At 34.3% G+C, this 17658-nt stretch overlaps 2 protein-coding genes across 4 annotated transcripts in view; one reads left to right on the plus strand and one right to left on the minus strand.

Moving 5' to 3' along the window:
• The window catches only part of LOC138335926 (vezatin-like), a 77688-nt gene that overhangs the window by 26010 nt on the left and 34020 nt on the right, over positions 1–17658 (minus strand). The window contains exons 1-2 of one of the 3 annotated variants that reach the window (XM_069285117.1): positions 546–865; positions 300–407 (exon numbers count right to left, since the gene is read on the minus strand). The exons of 1 other annotated variant lie outside the window; for it this stretch is intronic. In XM_069285117.1, coding sequence (XP_069141218.1) covers positions 300–407; positions 546–584 — 147 coding nt within the window. In that variant the 5' untranslated portion in view covers positions 585–865. Of the gene's footprint in view, positions 1–299; positions 408–545; positions 866–17658 lie in introns of those variants that run through there. One more of the 3 variants, XM_069285118.1, reaches the window with a different exon arrangement.
• Positions 943–7218, plus strand: LOC138335928 (uncharacterized). Its single transcript, XM_069285122.1, has 3 exons — positions 943–1101; positions 3167–4107; positions 6174–7218. The coding sequence occupies exons 2-3, from the start codon at positions 3280–3282 to the stop codon at positions 6357–6359; spliced, it is 1014 nt and encodes a 337-aa protein (XP_069141223.1). The 5' UTR covers positions 943–1101; positions 3167–3279; the 3' UTR covers positions 6360–7218.

Below are 17658 nucleotides of genomic sequence, written 5' to 3' on the forward strand. Positions count from 1 at the left end.
CACACGAGCTCTATGTCTTCTCCAGAAATATACATTTTTCTCTTATTTTACTGAAATTTACAAGCAGCTTCACAAATTACTCATCAACAGTAAGACTGACAGTTAGCCAGGGTATATACCAACAATTAATGAAATTAGTTCTGTTCAATAGCAGCACAGTAATGAGTTTTAGGCTTGCAAAATATCACTGGTTAAAGCCATTACATGAACCTTACAGTAAATGATTTATAAATAATAAATTATTAGAGATCAGTCTACTACTGTTACTCTGTAGGTCGAGCGGAAGACTTTAATTTTACCTCTGTGTGTGCTTTCCTATGCGATTTAAGTGGAGTTTCTATACTATACACGTGCAAATCTGCATCTTTCAAACCAGCATCTTTTAGGCTTCGGTACAGAGGAGAGTGCTGAAAATAGCCAGTAAGTTCACGATTATCATTTATTATGAGAATGTATAAATGCACATGCAAACCATGCGATAAAAGATCTTGTCTAAATATTTATTTTAAATTAAATACGAGATTAAAATGTTATGGTTTACTTACTTCAAACAAAACATCTTCATCTTCGTCGGATGCATCCATTTTTTTCCGTTTCAAGTTTCAATGTTGGTTCCAAAATTAGAGTTCGCTTCCGGATTTATGATTTCCGGTAGTACTGTGCACGTGGCAACGGTAAAGAGAGGAAATAAATAAATGGGGTGATAAAATGTTTACGTGTGCTGTGAATACTCTTTAGTTCGCAATTATAAGTTCAAAGATATAGTATGCCAGTAATTGAATGTGTATGTATGCAATCATTCATACTCAATGCGAATTGTAAGAATATCGAATTCCATTCCCCGTACAGGAACTGGCCATCAAGCTATTTTATCTTGTCATTAGGAAGTCCCAATAGATGTGCGCGGGTTGAAACTCCGCCATTGCGCGGGGCGCCGGGATTCCCATATTCTATTTTTAGCATTTCAACCAACTGTGAAAACTGTTGAAAGGACCGCGATCGCGAGGACGAAGATCACATAGGCCTACCAAGTTTGAAGTTTATGACGGCAGCTGAGCAAATAAGACGTTTTCAAATGGCTGTCATTCACATAATTCAATGGTAATTTATTTTTCACGAATAGTTTAGTTGTGTTTTTACATGAAATGACTTTTAACAGTTAAGGCCTAGATTGAAAACGAAAGTAGACAGCTATGTGACTCCATTGTGAACTGATATTGGGTTTGTCCAGAAAAATAGCTTGTTGGTACCATTAGAACCACTAACGTTACAATGTAGACTACTCTGATCTTTGACCTGACTTTAGTATACATGTACATTTGTACCTATGATGGGATTTGCCTATGGTGCATTATTGAGAAACAAAAATGACAAACAGACAACTGCTAATTGTGGGAATCAACAGAACATTTTAAAACTTTTTAAGATTATCGATTTATGGTCAAATATAAGAAAAACTGCTGCCACAACATCAACATGTTTAGGTTGCTATAATACATTTGTAACAGGAGAGGAGAAAATGTAGCGGCCAGACCAGGATTCGAACCCGGGACCCTCCGAACACTAGCCGAGTCCTCTACCGACAGAGTAGCTACTGTTGTAGCGGAAAAGATATCACCTTCTGACTGACTTTTCCGCTACTGCAAGGTCCCTCTATAAAGGTGTGGGAAACCAAATCAGGCACGACCGACCATCGATTATGTCTTGTCAAAAATTATTCCGATCAAACACGGCTTTGACACATACCTGGATGTTAGTAGGGGATGTTATTCTAGCTGTAGACGTCGAGTTTTTAACAATCCTACTTTACACTGCCCCTCTTTTCCCAAAGTCTCGCCCTCAAAGACTTAAGAGACCCTTCCAAACACCACCACCATGCCTTATTTAGATGGACGCCAATTCTGTAACAGGAGCGAAAAAAATGTAGCGGCCAGACCGGGATTCGAACTCAGGACCCTCCGAACACTAGCCGAGTGCTCTACCGACTGAGCTACCTGGTCACAGATGATTGACCCAGTCAAATCCCGCTACATATTCTTAATTTACAAATGTATGTTATACTGAACACTGACGGTTCTAGTCCTGACAATCACTCTACAAAAAAGTTGCTAATGGTAAATTTTGTAGGTTGACAATGCACCATTAATTTGTTGGTATATATCATTTGTGACTATCTTTACCAATGTCTAAGGTACTAATGAATTTACTCAGAATGCGCCCATCATCATCCCAATATTAATTGGCTTCCAGATTATTGTCATCCTCAATACTTATATGTTATAATAATCAATCACAGCCCTACATATACTTAAGTATTACTATAAGATAGTCCAAGGGTGGATATAATGTCAGTGATAGTAACCCCTGGAATATTTAAGATGTGTTATTGTGTACTTACAATGTCTCTCTTAATCAATCATTGTAGCTCAAATATTTAGAACGTAGAACACTTCTATACTTTCACTTCATGAAAAAATGGTAAATGAAAAACTGCACAATATGAAATACCTGGTGATTCATTTAAGCATTGATGTCACTATTTTTTTTCTTCATCGGGTTATGAAAGAAATTTTGTTTGCAAACTGAGTGAATCCGCGTAGCTGATTCTCACAAAGTTTTTCAGATTATTTGATAATATAAAATATGTTTAAACGTACGATTCCATTGATTTTTTAATGGATTATTTGTTATAAATCAATACGCAACGTCGACGTCTCTATTGTGACGTCATGATAACGTCGGGTTTTCGCGCCATTCTCAGATTTTTTCTTCAAAGTATATGATCATGAAGAAAAATTATCTGCCAATCAGAAAGTCAGATATTCAAATGAAGTAGGAAAACAAATAAAAATCAAATATTTTGCTTCGGATGCATGTGCAATCAGTACTTCATTCCATAAAGGACATAGTGCCACAGATTTTTTTTTGCATTTTAATTCGCAACTAATTATTGGTGATATTTTTATCCTTGAAGTAAAATTAGAAGCTCAAACTTTTCAATGGTGGTAATGGTGTAAAATAAGTAACTTTTGTAACAGTAGAAAAATATTAATTTGCTCCTGTTTTTTATTGAGAAAAATACTACTTGTCGGTGGTGGAGAATCTTTAAGATAATTTTTAATCTTTTTCAAAACTTTTTCATTTTATAATTAATATTTTGTTTCAGACTTAGATTATGGCAAGCCAAATGCAAGCGTACAAATGAAGCAGGAGCAAGACCTTGGTAACCCAGAGAAAAACAGATAACACCAAAGAGGTGAATACCAAATCAGTTAAAGTATGGCAAGCAAGCAATATGAGGATAAAGGAGCAAGGCCCAAGACTTTTCCAAGTCAAGGGGGTGGATCTACTTCTACACAAAATGTGTCAGAACATCAATGCAACTCACAGGAGTCTGTGCTGGAGAGTGATGTAGTCCCAGACGCAATTCCTGTGTTTCTGGATATTGTTGATGTGGTAGTTATATATTCCAAAGAAGATTATGAGGTGGCGAGTGACAAGTTTATTCCGTGGTTGAAAGACAGGGCCATGGGCATCAACGAACCAGATGCAAGGATATATCTGTATGATGATATTTCCGTAGATATAAACCTGTTCAGAAAAACTGAGGACATGGCAACTAGATGTATGAAGATATTGGTTTATATCACAGAACACTTCATGGCTAATACGGAACTCAAAAGTATAGTGGAAGAGCTGATATTTCTAACAAGATTTGGAAATGCAGAGGAAGCAAAACAGCATATTTCAAACATTTACAAACTTGGGAGCGACATCGGAATAGAAACAAATCCTCTAGACTCTCTTACAGAATGTGTGCTACAACAAAAGAAAAGTGCTCTCATGCCGGTTCAAACAACAGAGAAAAAAATAGGATTTACAGGCCTTTTAGCAATTCATCCAATTATCCAATTTTTTGCTGTAGAACAGAACAAAAAATGCAAAGAAAATATGGCATCAAATGTAATCAGGGCAGCAATAAATGATAGGAGGAAATACCAACAAGGGCAACAAAATGCCACTTGCCAACATCAGAGGCAACAAAATCTACAGGCTTCATACCATAGTCATATGCTGCATGTGTCTCAGATGGAGAGAAATCCCCAGGTAAGTTCAGAATAAGTAAAAGCTCAAGAAATAATTTAAATCAGTATTAATGCAACTATGGATTCCTTTTTCAGTGTAAAAGTATATTTATGTTTAAGACTTTTAAACTATATGGCTCAAGTTTATACAATTTTCAGACTGCTTTGAGTCTTAGACCAATCTATTATTAATTGCACACCAAAATGTCTTTTAATATATTAAACAAAGTGTACTGATAATAAAATCTATTGAATTGTGCTGATTATGAAATCTACTTAATTGTACACAATGAAATTAAATACTGGTAAATAATAATTAAGATATATAACAAACAGTGAGAGATCAACTTCTCAATATCAGACAGAAAATGAATGAAGGGATTTTGTTAATTCCAATAAGGTCTGGAGCATTCTTGAGTTAAGGGGAACCATACAATTTTGGATACTCCCCAGGGGCCTGTGTTTCAAATTCTTTAAGATCCTTCTGTAGGAATGAGTATATATACCGGGTAGGTTAAGTTCAAATCAAAAGCCTTCAAGTTTGTACTTGTGTTCTTGGCCTAGAATAGGTAAGCGATACAAGCCCATTAGGCCTCTTATCTTGTTAATAAGCAGGTTTACAAGTATGAAGAAGGATGAAACATCAACACCAAAGGTTTCGATGAATTTGTGGGTACCGGTATTTATTATTTTACATGTTTCGGATGGCTAGGCCAACGGTTGTTCTGATGACGGTTGGCCTAGCCATCCGAAACATGTAAACTAATAAATACCCACAAATTCACAGAATCTTTTTGATGTTGATGCTCCATCCTTCTTCATACTTGTATTTCTGCACCGTCTATGGAGCGCTGTTGGAATACTTCGGTATCCACCTTTGATCCCTCTGCCGATACATCTTACCATTATGAAATACCTACAGGACGTTGGAAACCTCCGCCTTCTATTTAATTTTGATAAGTAGGTTTGTACGTAGATACAAAGCTTTGTTGCGCTCCAATGATCATATAGTACGTACAACTAGGTGTCAGCAATGACTGTTTTTAGCTAATGCGATACCGTGGCGTCCGGCGTCCAGGGTCTGTTGTCCGGGGTCCATTGTCTGTGGTCTGTCGTCTGTCCGTCTATCAACAATTGACTTCTTCTCCATAACCGCTGGTCGGAATTCAACAAAATTTGACTGGTCGTATCCTTATGGGTCATTGACTGAAAATTGAACAAATGATGGGGCTGCAGCCCCACGGGGCCTGAGAGGCAGGAGTCAAAAAGGTCAATTTGGCTATTTCCATATACAAATGTAAACAACTTCTTCTCTGAAACTAAGCATGGGTAAGCACTCATAATGCAATGGTAGCATTATTATAGGTTGGGGATTCAAATTGTATAAATGATGGGGCTGACCGCACGGGGTCTGAGGGGCAGGGTCAAAAAGGGGTCAGTTTGGCTATTTCCATATAAACGACTTCTTCTCTGAAGCTAAACATGGGATAGCACTCATAATGCAATGGTAGCATCCTTATAGGGTGGGGTTTCAAAATTGAACAAATGATGGGGCTGACCCCCAGGGGGCCTGAGGGGCTGGGTCAAAAGGGGTCAATTTGGCTATTTTTTTCAACTGTAGAATATATTTATGCAAGGTTTAATTTTTTCCACAAATTTAAGTGCTAACAAAACAGTAAAATTTTACAACCCACGAAAATTGAGCTCAACTAAAATAAATGATTTCACAGTATTACCAGTTAAAAGTTGCTCAGCATCTTATTGTTAAAGGAGTTCTTCATTTTTCATCTGGAAATCCAAACAAAGCATCATTTTTATTGCATAAATCTCCCGTTCAAAACAAGGGAAACATGATAATAATAGTATTAGTTTTAGTGATAGCTTTCCGAAAAGTGAAAATATTTTATCTTGAGATCACTTAGTTGAGCAAAACATTTGACATAATTCTAAAGACACTATATAATATTGCTTACCCTATAAGGTCACTGATAATCATCTAGTGTGGCATCGTGTTTTATAAAGTTTTGTTTTGTTTTTGTGTTTATGAAAACTGTTTTGAGTTTAATTTATTGTATTTATTTATTGTAGCCATGTCGAAGCACAAGACACGAACACATGACAGACTTTGGAAATCAGCATTCCACTTCAGACCAATTTATCCTAGAAAATCAAGTGACGAATGAAGCTGTTTCCTTTGACAGCACAGTTGGGTTTCCATCTCCTACATCCCAACCAATGAACAGTCAAGTGGTAAGTTCAAAATTCAATTGGTAATCGCGGTCAAGGGTTACCGTATCCGACCCAATAAGCGCCCATGTCCCTATAAGCGCCCCTCCCCATTTTTAGGCCATGATTTCAATTGCCCATGCATAAATAAAGACCACAAACTGTATAGATTTGCAATGATTTCGTCTTATAAGCACTTTTTCAATTTTTTAAACGCCCTGGGCGCTTATTGGGTCGAATACGGTATGTTGTAACATTCAGAATGGACCTTCTTGTAAATACAGTTTCTTGGTTAATAGTTGTGTTAATCTAATTTATTATTGATGATCCCAATGCATGGCCACTATTCATTAAGAAGACAAGTACGTGTATGTACTAGAATTCACTTTCTGAAATTTCATAGTTTATGTTTCAGTATTGGTTGTCAATATGAAAATGGGGTATATAGTAATGGTTGATTTTCAGCTGTTTTATTTTGTTACTTAATAACTGTGAAAAGTATGACATTGTAAATAAATAGCTAAGGGCCGTTCCTCTTGGTCCCTAACTCAGTAAATGATACACATTAAAATACATCTTTTGGCTATATGTATGTGTATCAAGAGATTCTTTGATCTTTTTCAACTGCCCCTCTCCACAGGGGTATCATTTGCTGGGCTATGTATAATTTTATCCCATAATCCGCCTGATATCCAGTGATTTCGCCCGTGTAATATTTTTGCGTATGTCACTACTGCAATATGACCTAGGGCGATTTTTCATTGGCTAGAAATTCATTGTGACGTCAAACAGAAACAATAAAATGACGTCAGGAAAAATAACGTGACGTCTGGATTATGGGGACGGCTGGACAAAATGGCAGCCTCTGCTGGATTTTCGGAATACATTTTGACGTGAAATTGTTTGTTATGCAGGTGTTGGTTGTTATGTGATAAAAAGCATCTTAAATTTGTGTTCATTTCATATGAGATTTTATGAAACTTGTCTCGAAGTTATAATTTGTGTTCGCCAAGGCTAGCAAAAATAAAAACTTGTTAGACTTGTTTCATAAAATATATGAAATGAACACTCATGTAAGATCCTATATATTCAACTTGCCATCTATGTATGGTTTGTGCACTTTTTGGCCCCAAATCTGTCAAATTTTCAAACCTGTTTAATGAATGAATTGTTGAATTTCAAGTATCGAGTACATTATTGATACAATACTGGTATGATGGTTGTAATAATAATACTATAATGATAATAAACTTTATTTATTGAGGATGGATTAACATGTTAAGCCAAAGGCTTATCTACCATGTGGTCCTCCTGTTAGTAAAACACAATATCATTTGTTAGTTAAAATAGCAGACAAATTAAGCAAATTTATAAATAATCACAAAAAATATCACAGAAAATATACTTAAAATTATCACAGGATGCATAAATCTCATGCATAGTTAATACGTCATTAAAGTTATATGTGCCGTATTTTTCATACTCACGAATCAAGATGAGCTTTTTATATGTTATTCAGCACCAAAAATTACCAACTTTTTGAAAATTACAGTGCTTTCAATGCATAGGTTTTAATTTTACATGTACAAATAAGAGCTGAAAATGATTAAAGTACTGCCAAAAATCATTTATTTACATCAATAGTGAAGTGAAATGAGTACATACGGCGAGACCATGAAGCCAAATTGTGGTCTACAATTTCATTACACATTTTTACAATGTTTTTAGTAATTGTAAAGTGACTTCTGCAGGTATGTTTACATTTAAACATATTTAAGGCATAAAGACTACAATTTTACAGTTCAAAAATTCCGTGTTATAACTAACGTTTATAAGTCATATGAAGCCATTTGAATGATTTTTACAGCTTTATTCATCAAACCTTATGGTTTTTAATAAATTAATGATGAAAAAATAGCATGTCAAAATTATCGCCCAGTTACGGCACATATAACTTTAAAAGACATAGTTACATGCTTATATAGCATAGTCTAAAATAACTATGCATAATATTATAAGGAATTCAAATAAGAAACTCAGATAGAAAAATGATTAGCCATCACAATAAAAATACAATACTGTTCTAGGATAGTGATATACAGTACTGGACAAGATTTCGTTTAAAGTTTGGATAGCTTTGAATTTTCTTCATGTCATTTGGTAAACAATTCCAATCATTGATGCAGCATTGCTGTTAACAAGAAATTGCTTTGGTTGTGTATTATTGCAGCTACAATTGATGTGGTAACCAAACTGAATATGCTTAAATTTTGAAAATACGGAAATTATGTCAATATTGACAGATGGCGTGCTATTCAAATCACATTTTGCTGTGGTCCAACCTTCCATCCAAAATTCTTGTTACGTATGTTTCTCAGAAAGTACCAAAGGGATCAGATCTTTATCAGATTTTATATTCAGATTCCCCTAACATATATTATAGTAATTACTAGAGAGATTTCAATGGAACTTGGTGGCAATAATCCTTATACATAAAGATAAATGTAATCTATATCTGAACAAGATACACTACTGTATAGAATGGCTATTAAATTGTCATGAAAATACCATTAATTTTCTTGCATTAAAATCTCATTAAAATTCCATGAAAAACATGCATGAATAAGAACATTAATTGTTTCTTAATCTTTTCACAAAAGATCATCTTTAATGCTATTAAAATATCATATTAACGAAAAATAACTTAATGAGGTTTTAATAATTTGATTGATGATATTTTAAAATGAATTAAAAAATTGATAATTTTTAATTTTCTTTTGATTGTCTTAATCACTGGTTTAACAATAATTAAAATCATTAAAATTAATGAAATCTGTGCATGATGATTAAGAACATTAAAATGATTAATGGTAATGAAAAAACGAATTAAAATTTTAGTATACTTTATAAACTTTTTTTCATATATCGTTAAGGTAGAATCCTTGTATACATTTATAGACAGTGGCGTTCGATAAACGGAATCTAATGAATACGAAAATTGCCATGCAGCGCCAAAGTGCGATATTTTGGTGTTTGGGGCCGACAATCTCCTACTGAAAAAAACATATGACGATTTAGTATCGGCTAAGATGAGTTTAACGATGCATTTTGATGAATTTGCGAGCGCCGAAGCCGCGAGAATCTGGGTGTTTGAGGGGGTCCGAGGGTCTCTCCCCCGGGTAAAAATAATTACGATTAAGAAATGGCTGTGATAGAGATTTTTTAAAACGATGTATTTTAAATGATTTTAAAGCGTTCTTAACATAATATTTTTTTTCTTTATTTAAAGTTACCTGCATTAAGAATTGGTAATAGAGGAACGTCGTCCATATCTTAAGCAACTTATGCTCGATCGGAACATACTGGCTTCAACACCATCGGTACAATTGGGTTAGTTTAACACCAAATCAAAATGAATTAAAATGTCTTGAGCTAAGTCATATAAACAGATTGAAATCCTTTAATAAGAGACATTTTAAAGATAGAAACGTATGATCCCGCATGGAATGACATTTTTAGTCTAAGTTTTCACGAAAATCGTGCAGGAGGAGACCCTTAATTTATCTTTCCTTTCAAATGTGCAATTTATTAGAACATTTTCATTCGGCGAAAAATGGGGGGGGGGGGCAACAAGAAATGTTTGCCCCCGTCCCCTGGGAAAAACGGTAGGCAAATGTGTCCCTAGAACCCCCTCCAAACCCCGACCCCACGTCCCACCCCCCGCTTCCTACGCCCCTGTATTTACATTGCCAAAATAAAACAGCATAGTTTCTATGAAGCCTTAGAGTATTTGATGGAAATAAGACAAGAAGTGGGAGGTATAATCTGTATTTTTCACCCCGTTAATTATGTACATTTTGTATATATTATACATGAATACAGGTGTACATGTACATTATAAAGCAACATAAAGCATAGGTCTACAATGTATATGTAAGGTATATTTTTGCTTTGAATACATACAAATACACATACAAATTTAGATATATATAGTTAGGCTGAGTTTTTTTAGTAAATCATATGGAAAAAAAAGTTATATAACTTGTGATATCCAGGAGAAATGTCCATTAGACGGATAGAGGACTATAACTAGGTAATATATACGGGAATGTCCATTAGACGGATAGACACTATAACTAAGGATATATAGGGAATTTCCTTTAGACGGATAAATATTATCGCAATTGGCTATATAAGGAATGTCCATTTATAGCGGATACAAGACTATAACTAGAGATAGTATAGGGAATGCCCATTAGACTGGATCGACCATTATAACTAAGGATATAAAATGTTAATATGGAATGTCAAATATTGATATAATTGAAAAAGAAATACACGTACTTACTTAGTCCGCTAAACATGCCTATATTATTAGTATTTTCCACATTTTTCCTTATCATAAAGTCTATATATTAGGCCCATTATTTTAAAGCCTTATAATATTGGCAGATTTAGCGGAATAGTACATAATATCATGACAAATGAAAATAAAAAAATGGTAAGAAGTAAGTAACAAAAATGTATAAAACCATATAATATCAATAGAAAAACCTTCTTTATAGCTAACAAAAACCTAGTACAGTAAAGGATTTATTTACACTTAAGAAACTTTCACAAAACTTTTTGATACGGTTTCAACGTCTATTACGATTAACTTTGCAGTAATACAGGAACCTGTAGTCGATAAAGTTGTGTTTTCCAGTCGGATAGCATATATGTCCATAGGACTGACGAATTCCTTCGATCGGAATGTTTGAATTGGTCCCACTACCGCAGCGTCGAGCGCCATGCACCATAGAGGTTTGTTTTACCACTCCGCCGGAAAAGATAATAATTCTGATATAGTTGAGACTAGGTCCCGTTCCATATTTATTTTCAGTTTTTTCTCCTTATTTTGAACAAAATTTGTTATACAAACTTTTAAAAATATGATAATTAACAACATAAGTAACACAAGTAATTTACAAATTCCTTTTAGTTCTATAATTCATTTTAACTTTTTTATGACATGATTTTTTTAAACGTAGTTTAGTCCCTTTAACAGTGGGGGGGGGGGGGGGGGGGGGGGGGGGGGGGGGGGGGGGGGGGACCTAATAATAAACATAAGAAATTGCTAGTACATACATACACAAGTTGAGAAAATACACGTCACTAAATCATTAGCGAATACCACCTCCTACATGAGTAGTTTGAAAGTTACAATACGACACACTTGTTCACTATCTACAGGCTACCATAACTCCAACCATGGTGTCGGATCTGAAAAATTAAAAGAATGTACGATAGTATTCCGCAATTGTGACAAATTGTGTTGATAAGAAGATTATATAGACATAAAAACGAAGACTAACAGTTTACCGATCATGTTTCTTTTTTTCTTCACTTTTTCTGTTTAAAACTAAGAAAGCGGTTTTTCTTTGACTAAAATATAAGTTCACAGTGAGTGATATACGCCATAATAAGTGCTTGTCCTGGGAATATTTGAAGTCCAACATGACACAAACAAACCCTGTAAAAACTAACACAAAAATGTATATGCAATTAAAACTGTCACTCGATATCAAATTAACCTTACATTAAACCAGTCTGGAATGCAAGACCTAGTGGAAACAAACAAAGACATAAACCAGGAATCCGTGTAACATTGATAATGAAGAATGCAGGCTAACACAAAATAATAGCATCGCATTTTTCTTCAAAAGAACAGTCCAAATTACGTAATATAAGGGCTCCTCCCCAAAATAACAAAACTGACACGCTTTCCCATCCATCACCGGAAAAGTCCAAATAATATTGATTTTGGTCAGTGAAAACTGGCGTAAAAAATTAGTAATTGTTCGCTGAAACAAGACCATTCCAATATCGGTCACATATTTAAACGATTTAATCCTACGTAGTTCTCAATATGGTTTCTCACGGTTTTTCTAGCTCCACGTGTGTTAATATTCCTTTGAACTATTATAACACAACACACTTTTTAACTCGCATCAATAGATTCGAATATTCCCTTCGAGCCCCGTCGGATGCGAGATAGAGAACAAACTCCATAAAGATAACAGTAAATTACAATATTTGGTATAGCGTGCATCTGAACAAATCACATCGATTGTTGATGTTAGCGAAGTTTGCAGTGAAGGAGAAAACTCTTGCGACAGACTATTACCTTACTTATTTACACACGTCCGATGTATCACAATTACTTCAGTCATGAGTTTGTGATCAGGAAAACAGAAATTTTATTAACCTAAGCATATTAATCCTATTAAGAGATTTAAGACCATGTCAATTTAAAAAAACAACTTTGAAGCTGTTCAAATTCGCAGTAATGGTTAACAATGCTTGAGATAATACATGTTTCTACTTGGCCTCTTAGTATATTGGATAGGGAAATCATCAGCCTACTTTAACTATGTTATATTGATTTACCGGTCGAGATTTTTTTTTCTACTTGGACAAACTTCCAAATCCTTCATCCATATAGCTACATCGGGTCGCATGGTCCAGGATGAAATTATTGACAAGAAGTCTTTTAGATAAATAAGCAGTATTTTATCCCTTGACCTTGAAATTAGGATCAATCCATTCATTTGAACAATCTTTGGTAGCTCGTTCATTTAGGAAAAAACATGAACATGTGAAAGTTCACCAATACTGCATTATTCCCCATATATAAAAAAGCAAAATGAATGATTACGTACGTACGTTGAATGATGTCACTGATGAAGTATCCATATCAATATGCCAATAAAAAAAATAATCATGGTTGTGATATCAGGAAGCAGCCGTAATCATTGATTTGCCACATATTTTCATTCATTTTACACTAAAAATAAGTGTACAACATTGAGTCAGAGAAGTTGAATCAAACTTAGGTATGTTTTGTTTTGATACTTATTATAAAATAGTAAAATATGGGACCAACGATGGTAAATTATAACTGTAAGGACAGAAACTAGTGTTTTTTCACATTTTCCAAAATCTGTCTCTTTGAATGAAAAAGACACAAAAAACCTATACATGTACTTTACCTTACCGACGCACAATATCTGGTCTTGATGTTATAAAGTTAATCAAAATATCAAATAACTGCAAGCAAGGGCAGAAAATCCACTTATATAATATGGGAATAATAAAATACTTAACAAAATGAGAAACGTAAATGCAAACGCAAAAACCTACTTATGTTTGATACGTCCTGCGGGTATAGATACAAGCATGCTAGAATAGACTTGAAGATACGCCCGATAAAACTTATAAGCACAGAGGCTATAACGAATTATTTACACGTAAAGATAATAAAACTTAAAAAATGAAGTGATGAGAGAATACTCCAAGAACTATGCATTAAATCTAAGTAGATGCAGGTATGATCTGGAATTAAAAACAGCTTTAAATTCAATGGATTATGTATTTTCAACAATCTGTATAACATGCGTTGGTACCCACATACTTTACGGTATGTTCATCATTTTATGACATATGAAATTAGCGTAGATAAATAGTGTAGACAGTGTAAGGCGTAACCTTCTAGAGCACATGCAATTTGGATAGAGTAAGACCCGGTACTACGTGTCCAATACAATCACCAACTTGTCCATAGACTTGGATCCTACAAAAATATTAATATGGATATAGAATAATACACATGGATAACATATTGTATGTATGGTTTGTATCTCAACTGGTGTTATATTTTATCCTTGTGAGTAGATATACATTGTAAGCAAACTCGCGTAGTTGTCTGTGAACAAATATGAAAGTAAGTATCGCGCCTTATGTTTTAAAAAACAAAGGCAGATAACTCTACAATATCAAATACAAAGTATTAAACAAAATGAGAAAAAAACATATCAAGGAAATCACTTCAATTTGATACGTGTGTGTTGAATGCATACATACCAACTAGAAAAGACTTATTAGGAGCATTTTATATTCGATTTAGCATGTAAGACAGATGCTACAATCCATTACATGCACCATGATTATAAAGATATATTTCTAGAATCCTGTTAAGAATATTCCATTAATAGCAAAAAGGATACTATCATCATCTGCTAAATGACAATTAATTGCATTTTTAATTTATACAGTGATTATATCGTTTTGTGTGCTTTGAGTTGACCACATTTGTCTTGATCATTTCGTTTTAAAAAGATGTCAATAACGCTGTGAATATAGCGTAAACAGTGTGTATTTACCTTCTAGAATACGTGTTATTGGGATAAAAAAAAAACGATGGAATAGTGTCAAATACAATCACCAACTGTCCATGGACTTGGATCCTACAAAGATGTAAATAGGAATATAAGAATATATACATGCAAATGGATTGCATTTCATTTCATGAAATTTTAGTTTGACAGATATTTCTAACGTTCAACTGCATTAAACAACAGGCAAAAGCCTATATAAGTTTTCTCCAACAGTGGCGAATGCGAAAAAAAAACAATGAAACTAATTTGACATAAATATATAAATAAAAAATAATGCGAAACAATTCATAACACACGTAGTGGAACATAACTCATATGGGAATAACCTCACACACCTGATACACGCAAATAATATTTTACACCAACATTTACAGCAAAAGTTTGATTATCATATATTAAACATATATAGTCACTGGCAGGTTTGAACAAAAAGTCCATGTGCAATTACTGAATTGGTCCACTGCTACCAGCAACTATTAATATGATTAATTATTATCAAGAAAATTAAATAAATACATTTTTATTTACACAATTTCAAGTTACTATTGAATGTACAGGGGCTGTGTCAATAGTGATGCTCAACCTGACGAGTATCTTATTATAAATTGAAATGATATTCAAATATTTTTTATCATTTATTATTTTTTTTCATCATGGCTTTAAGTCATATATAATTAAAACGGCGAGTTTTCCCAATAAAGCATGGATTTACATATGGGTAAGTATAGCCGATGTTTTTATATCGAACGATCCAATGCAAATTGAAGTGTTTATCATCGTAATAAACTGTACGTAATGTCCCATGAACTGAGATTTGTCCATTATAATTATAATATATATATATATATGTATAGCAATAATCATATCTGCATTACGTACTGTGAGGTGCAAAGACCGGACAAAATACTTGAACATGAATGCTATATTTTTTTATACATATTCCATGCATTTTGACAAATTTGTTACGTTCATTCATTTGGTGGTAAGCAGTAAGAAATTAGTTCCATAGTGTCTAGATTATTATTTTATTACCCGAGTCAAATGTTCATTAAAGGGTGTTAAATTGGTCGGTTCTGTCCAGTTTGGGTCTGGGGGAAACCTAGACACTTGGTCAAGTAGCCGTAACTAATTAGGAATGGTACTAGTGTATAGGGAGGCTGTGTACAGGAGCCTGAACTCTAGGCAACCTGTACATGTGTGTGTGTATTTTTAGGGCCCATTTGACCTTCTTCTCAGAGAGATAGCATTGTATATATTTAGTTTAGAGAAATTCACAGAATCATTTTAGGGGGTCACTTGGAGTCTTTATTTAGCTTTGCTTGGAAAGTATATTTAGCTTCATTTTGGATGTTTCGAGTGTATATTTAGTATAGGGGAAATTCCTGAAGTCTTTACTTAGATTCCCTAATTTAGATGCTCGGCTGAGCTTATATTTAGTCTAAGGGTATTTCCTTAAATCTTTACTTAGATTCCTTAATTTAGATGCTGGTAGATTCTATATATGTATTTTGTAGATATATAGGTTATGTTTATGCATGAGCTCATTAATGAAGGGGTATAAAAAGGGCTGCGGCCCTGGGACCGGGGCTTTTTCTTGACCGGATTTTAAAGTAGCGCTTACCCTTGGAGTGAGGCTAATTGAGTACTTTGTGATAGTAGTGTTTCGCTGGGAGCGGGACGTAGGCTTTTTCGACAGGATTTTACAAGAGTGCTTACCCTGGGATTGGGACTAATTGAGTGCGCTTTTGGATAGTAGTGTTTCGCTGGGAGCGGGACTTAGGCTTTTCTTCATTTCGCTGGGAATTAGAGATATTCCGCTTAGATTTGTTTCTTAATTGGATAGTTGGGATCGTCAACGTAGTGACGTTAGGATTTTAGGTTTTATTTCGTATCAACTGTGTTTCGTCATCCTGTACATATTTTGAGTGTTGTAAATAAATTGTAAATATTACTTTAAGTGAATTTGTGGTTATTGGAAACGCGACAAATGGTGTCAGAAGTGATATTAGTCAAAAGAAAACAACAGTAGTTAAGAACGTTACAACTGGTGTCAGAAGTGGGATTAGTCAAAAGAAAACAACAGTAGTTAAGAACGTTACAACTGGTGTCAGAAGTGGGATTAGTCAAGAGAAAACAACAGAAGTTAAGAACGTTACAACTGGTGTCCAGAAGCGGGATTCGTACTTAAACACGCGCATTCAAAGGGATTATTTTAAGAATTCGGATATTCGTGTATGTTTGGGATTTAAGTGCCGTAAAACTCAAGATTTTTGAGAAGTGCCGAGAAATTCGAATTTCCAAGTGATTGGGATTTATATTGGATTATCCTGTGTGATTGGGATTTATCTGCATTGAAATTCGAAAGTGTTTGGGATTTATTACATTATATTTGTGCTTGGGATTTAAATGCAGCGAAATTCGAAAGTTTTTGGATTATATGTAACATAGATATTCTTATACTGGATTTAATTTTTATTTAACCTGCTGGAGTAATATAAGATGGTTCTTCTGTACACCATGGTGTGTGGATTAGCAATTATTCTTCTTTCATGTGAGTTAATGTTTGACAACTCGTATGTTTTACATGAAAACTATGATAGAAAAGAAAGTGTGAATAATAATAGAGAACGCAGTTTTCCTGTTTATCTGTCGGTTTCAAGGGAATATCTTGTGAATCTTGAATCGGACCAAAATTGGGATCCAGGAAAATAAATGAAGTTTTAATATATGTAAATAAGCCTTACGACTGGAACTAATAATGGATATTACAAATAGAGGTATGGTTCTGATGATGTGACTTTTTCGGATTATAATGTAGAAATATTAGAGTTTTAAATGACTGTCGTAACACTTACCATTTTTGGAGTTTTGGTGCGATTTCAAAACTGCCAAAAGGTACTGAGAGATTTGGAAATATAGACATATTTGCCAGTTCTCATGCTAAGTTTTGATGAGGTATTAAAACTAGGGGTCATGGAGAGGAACGTGGAAATGTGTTGGAGATATTGTCCATTTGTGCCAATGATATGTAGAGACTTGGAAGTGTTTCGCAGTACTGTATCAGTTATTAATTAATGTTGGTTTGAGATAGGTGATGGACAATCTTGTGTTTTCGCGAAAATTTGAAAACA

This window comes from Argopecten irradians, chromosome 12 (genome assembly GCF_041381155.1).
Source record: "Argopecten irradians isolate NY chromosome 12, Ai_NY, whole genome shotgun sequence".
NCBI lineage: Eukaryota > Metazoa > Mollusca > Bivalvia > Pectinida > Pectinidae > Argopecten > Argopecten irradians.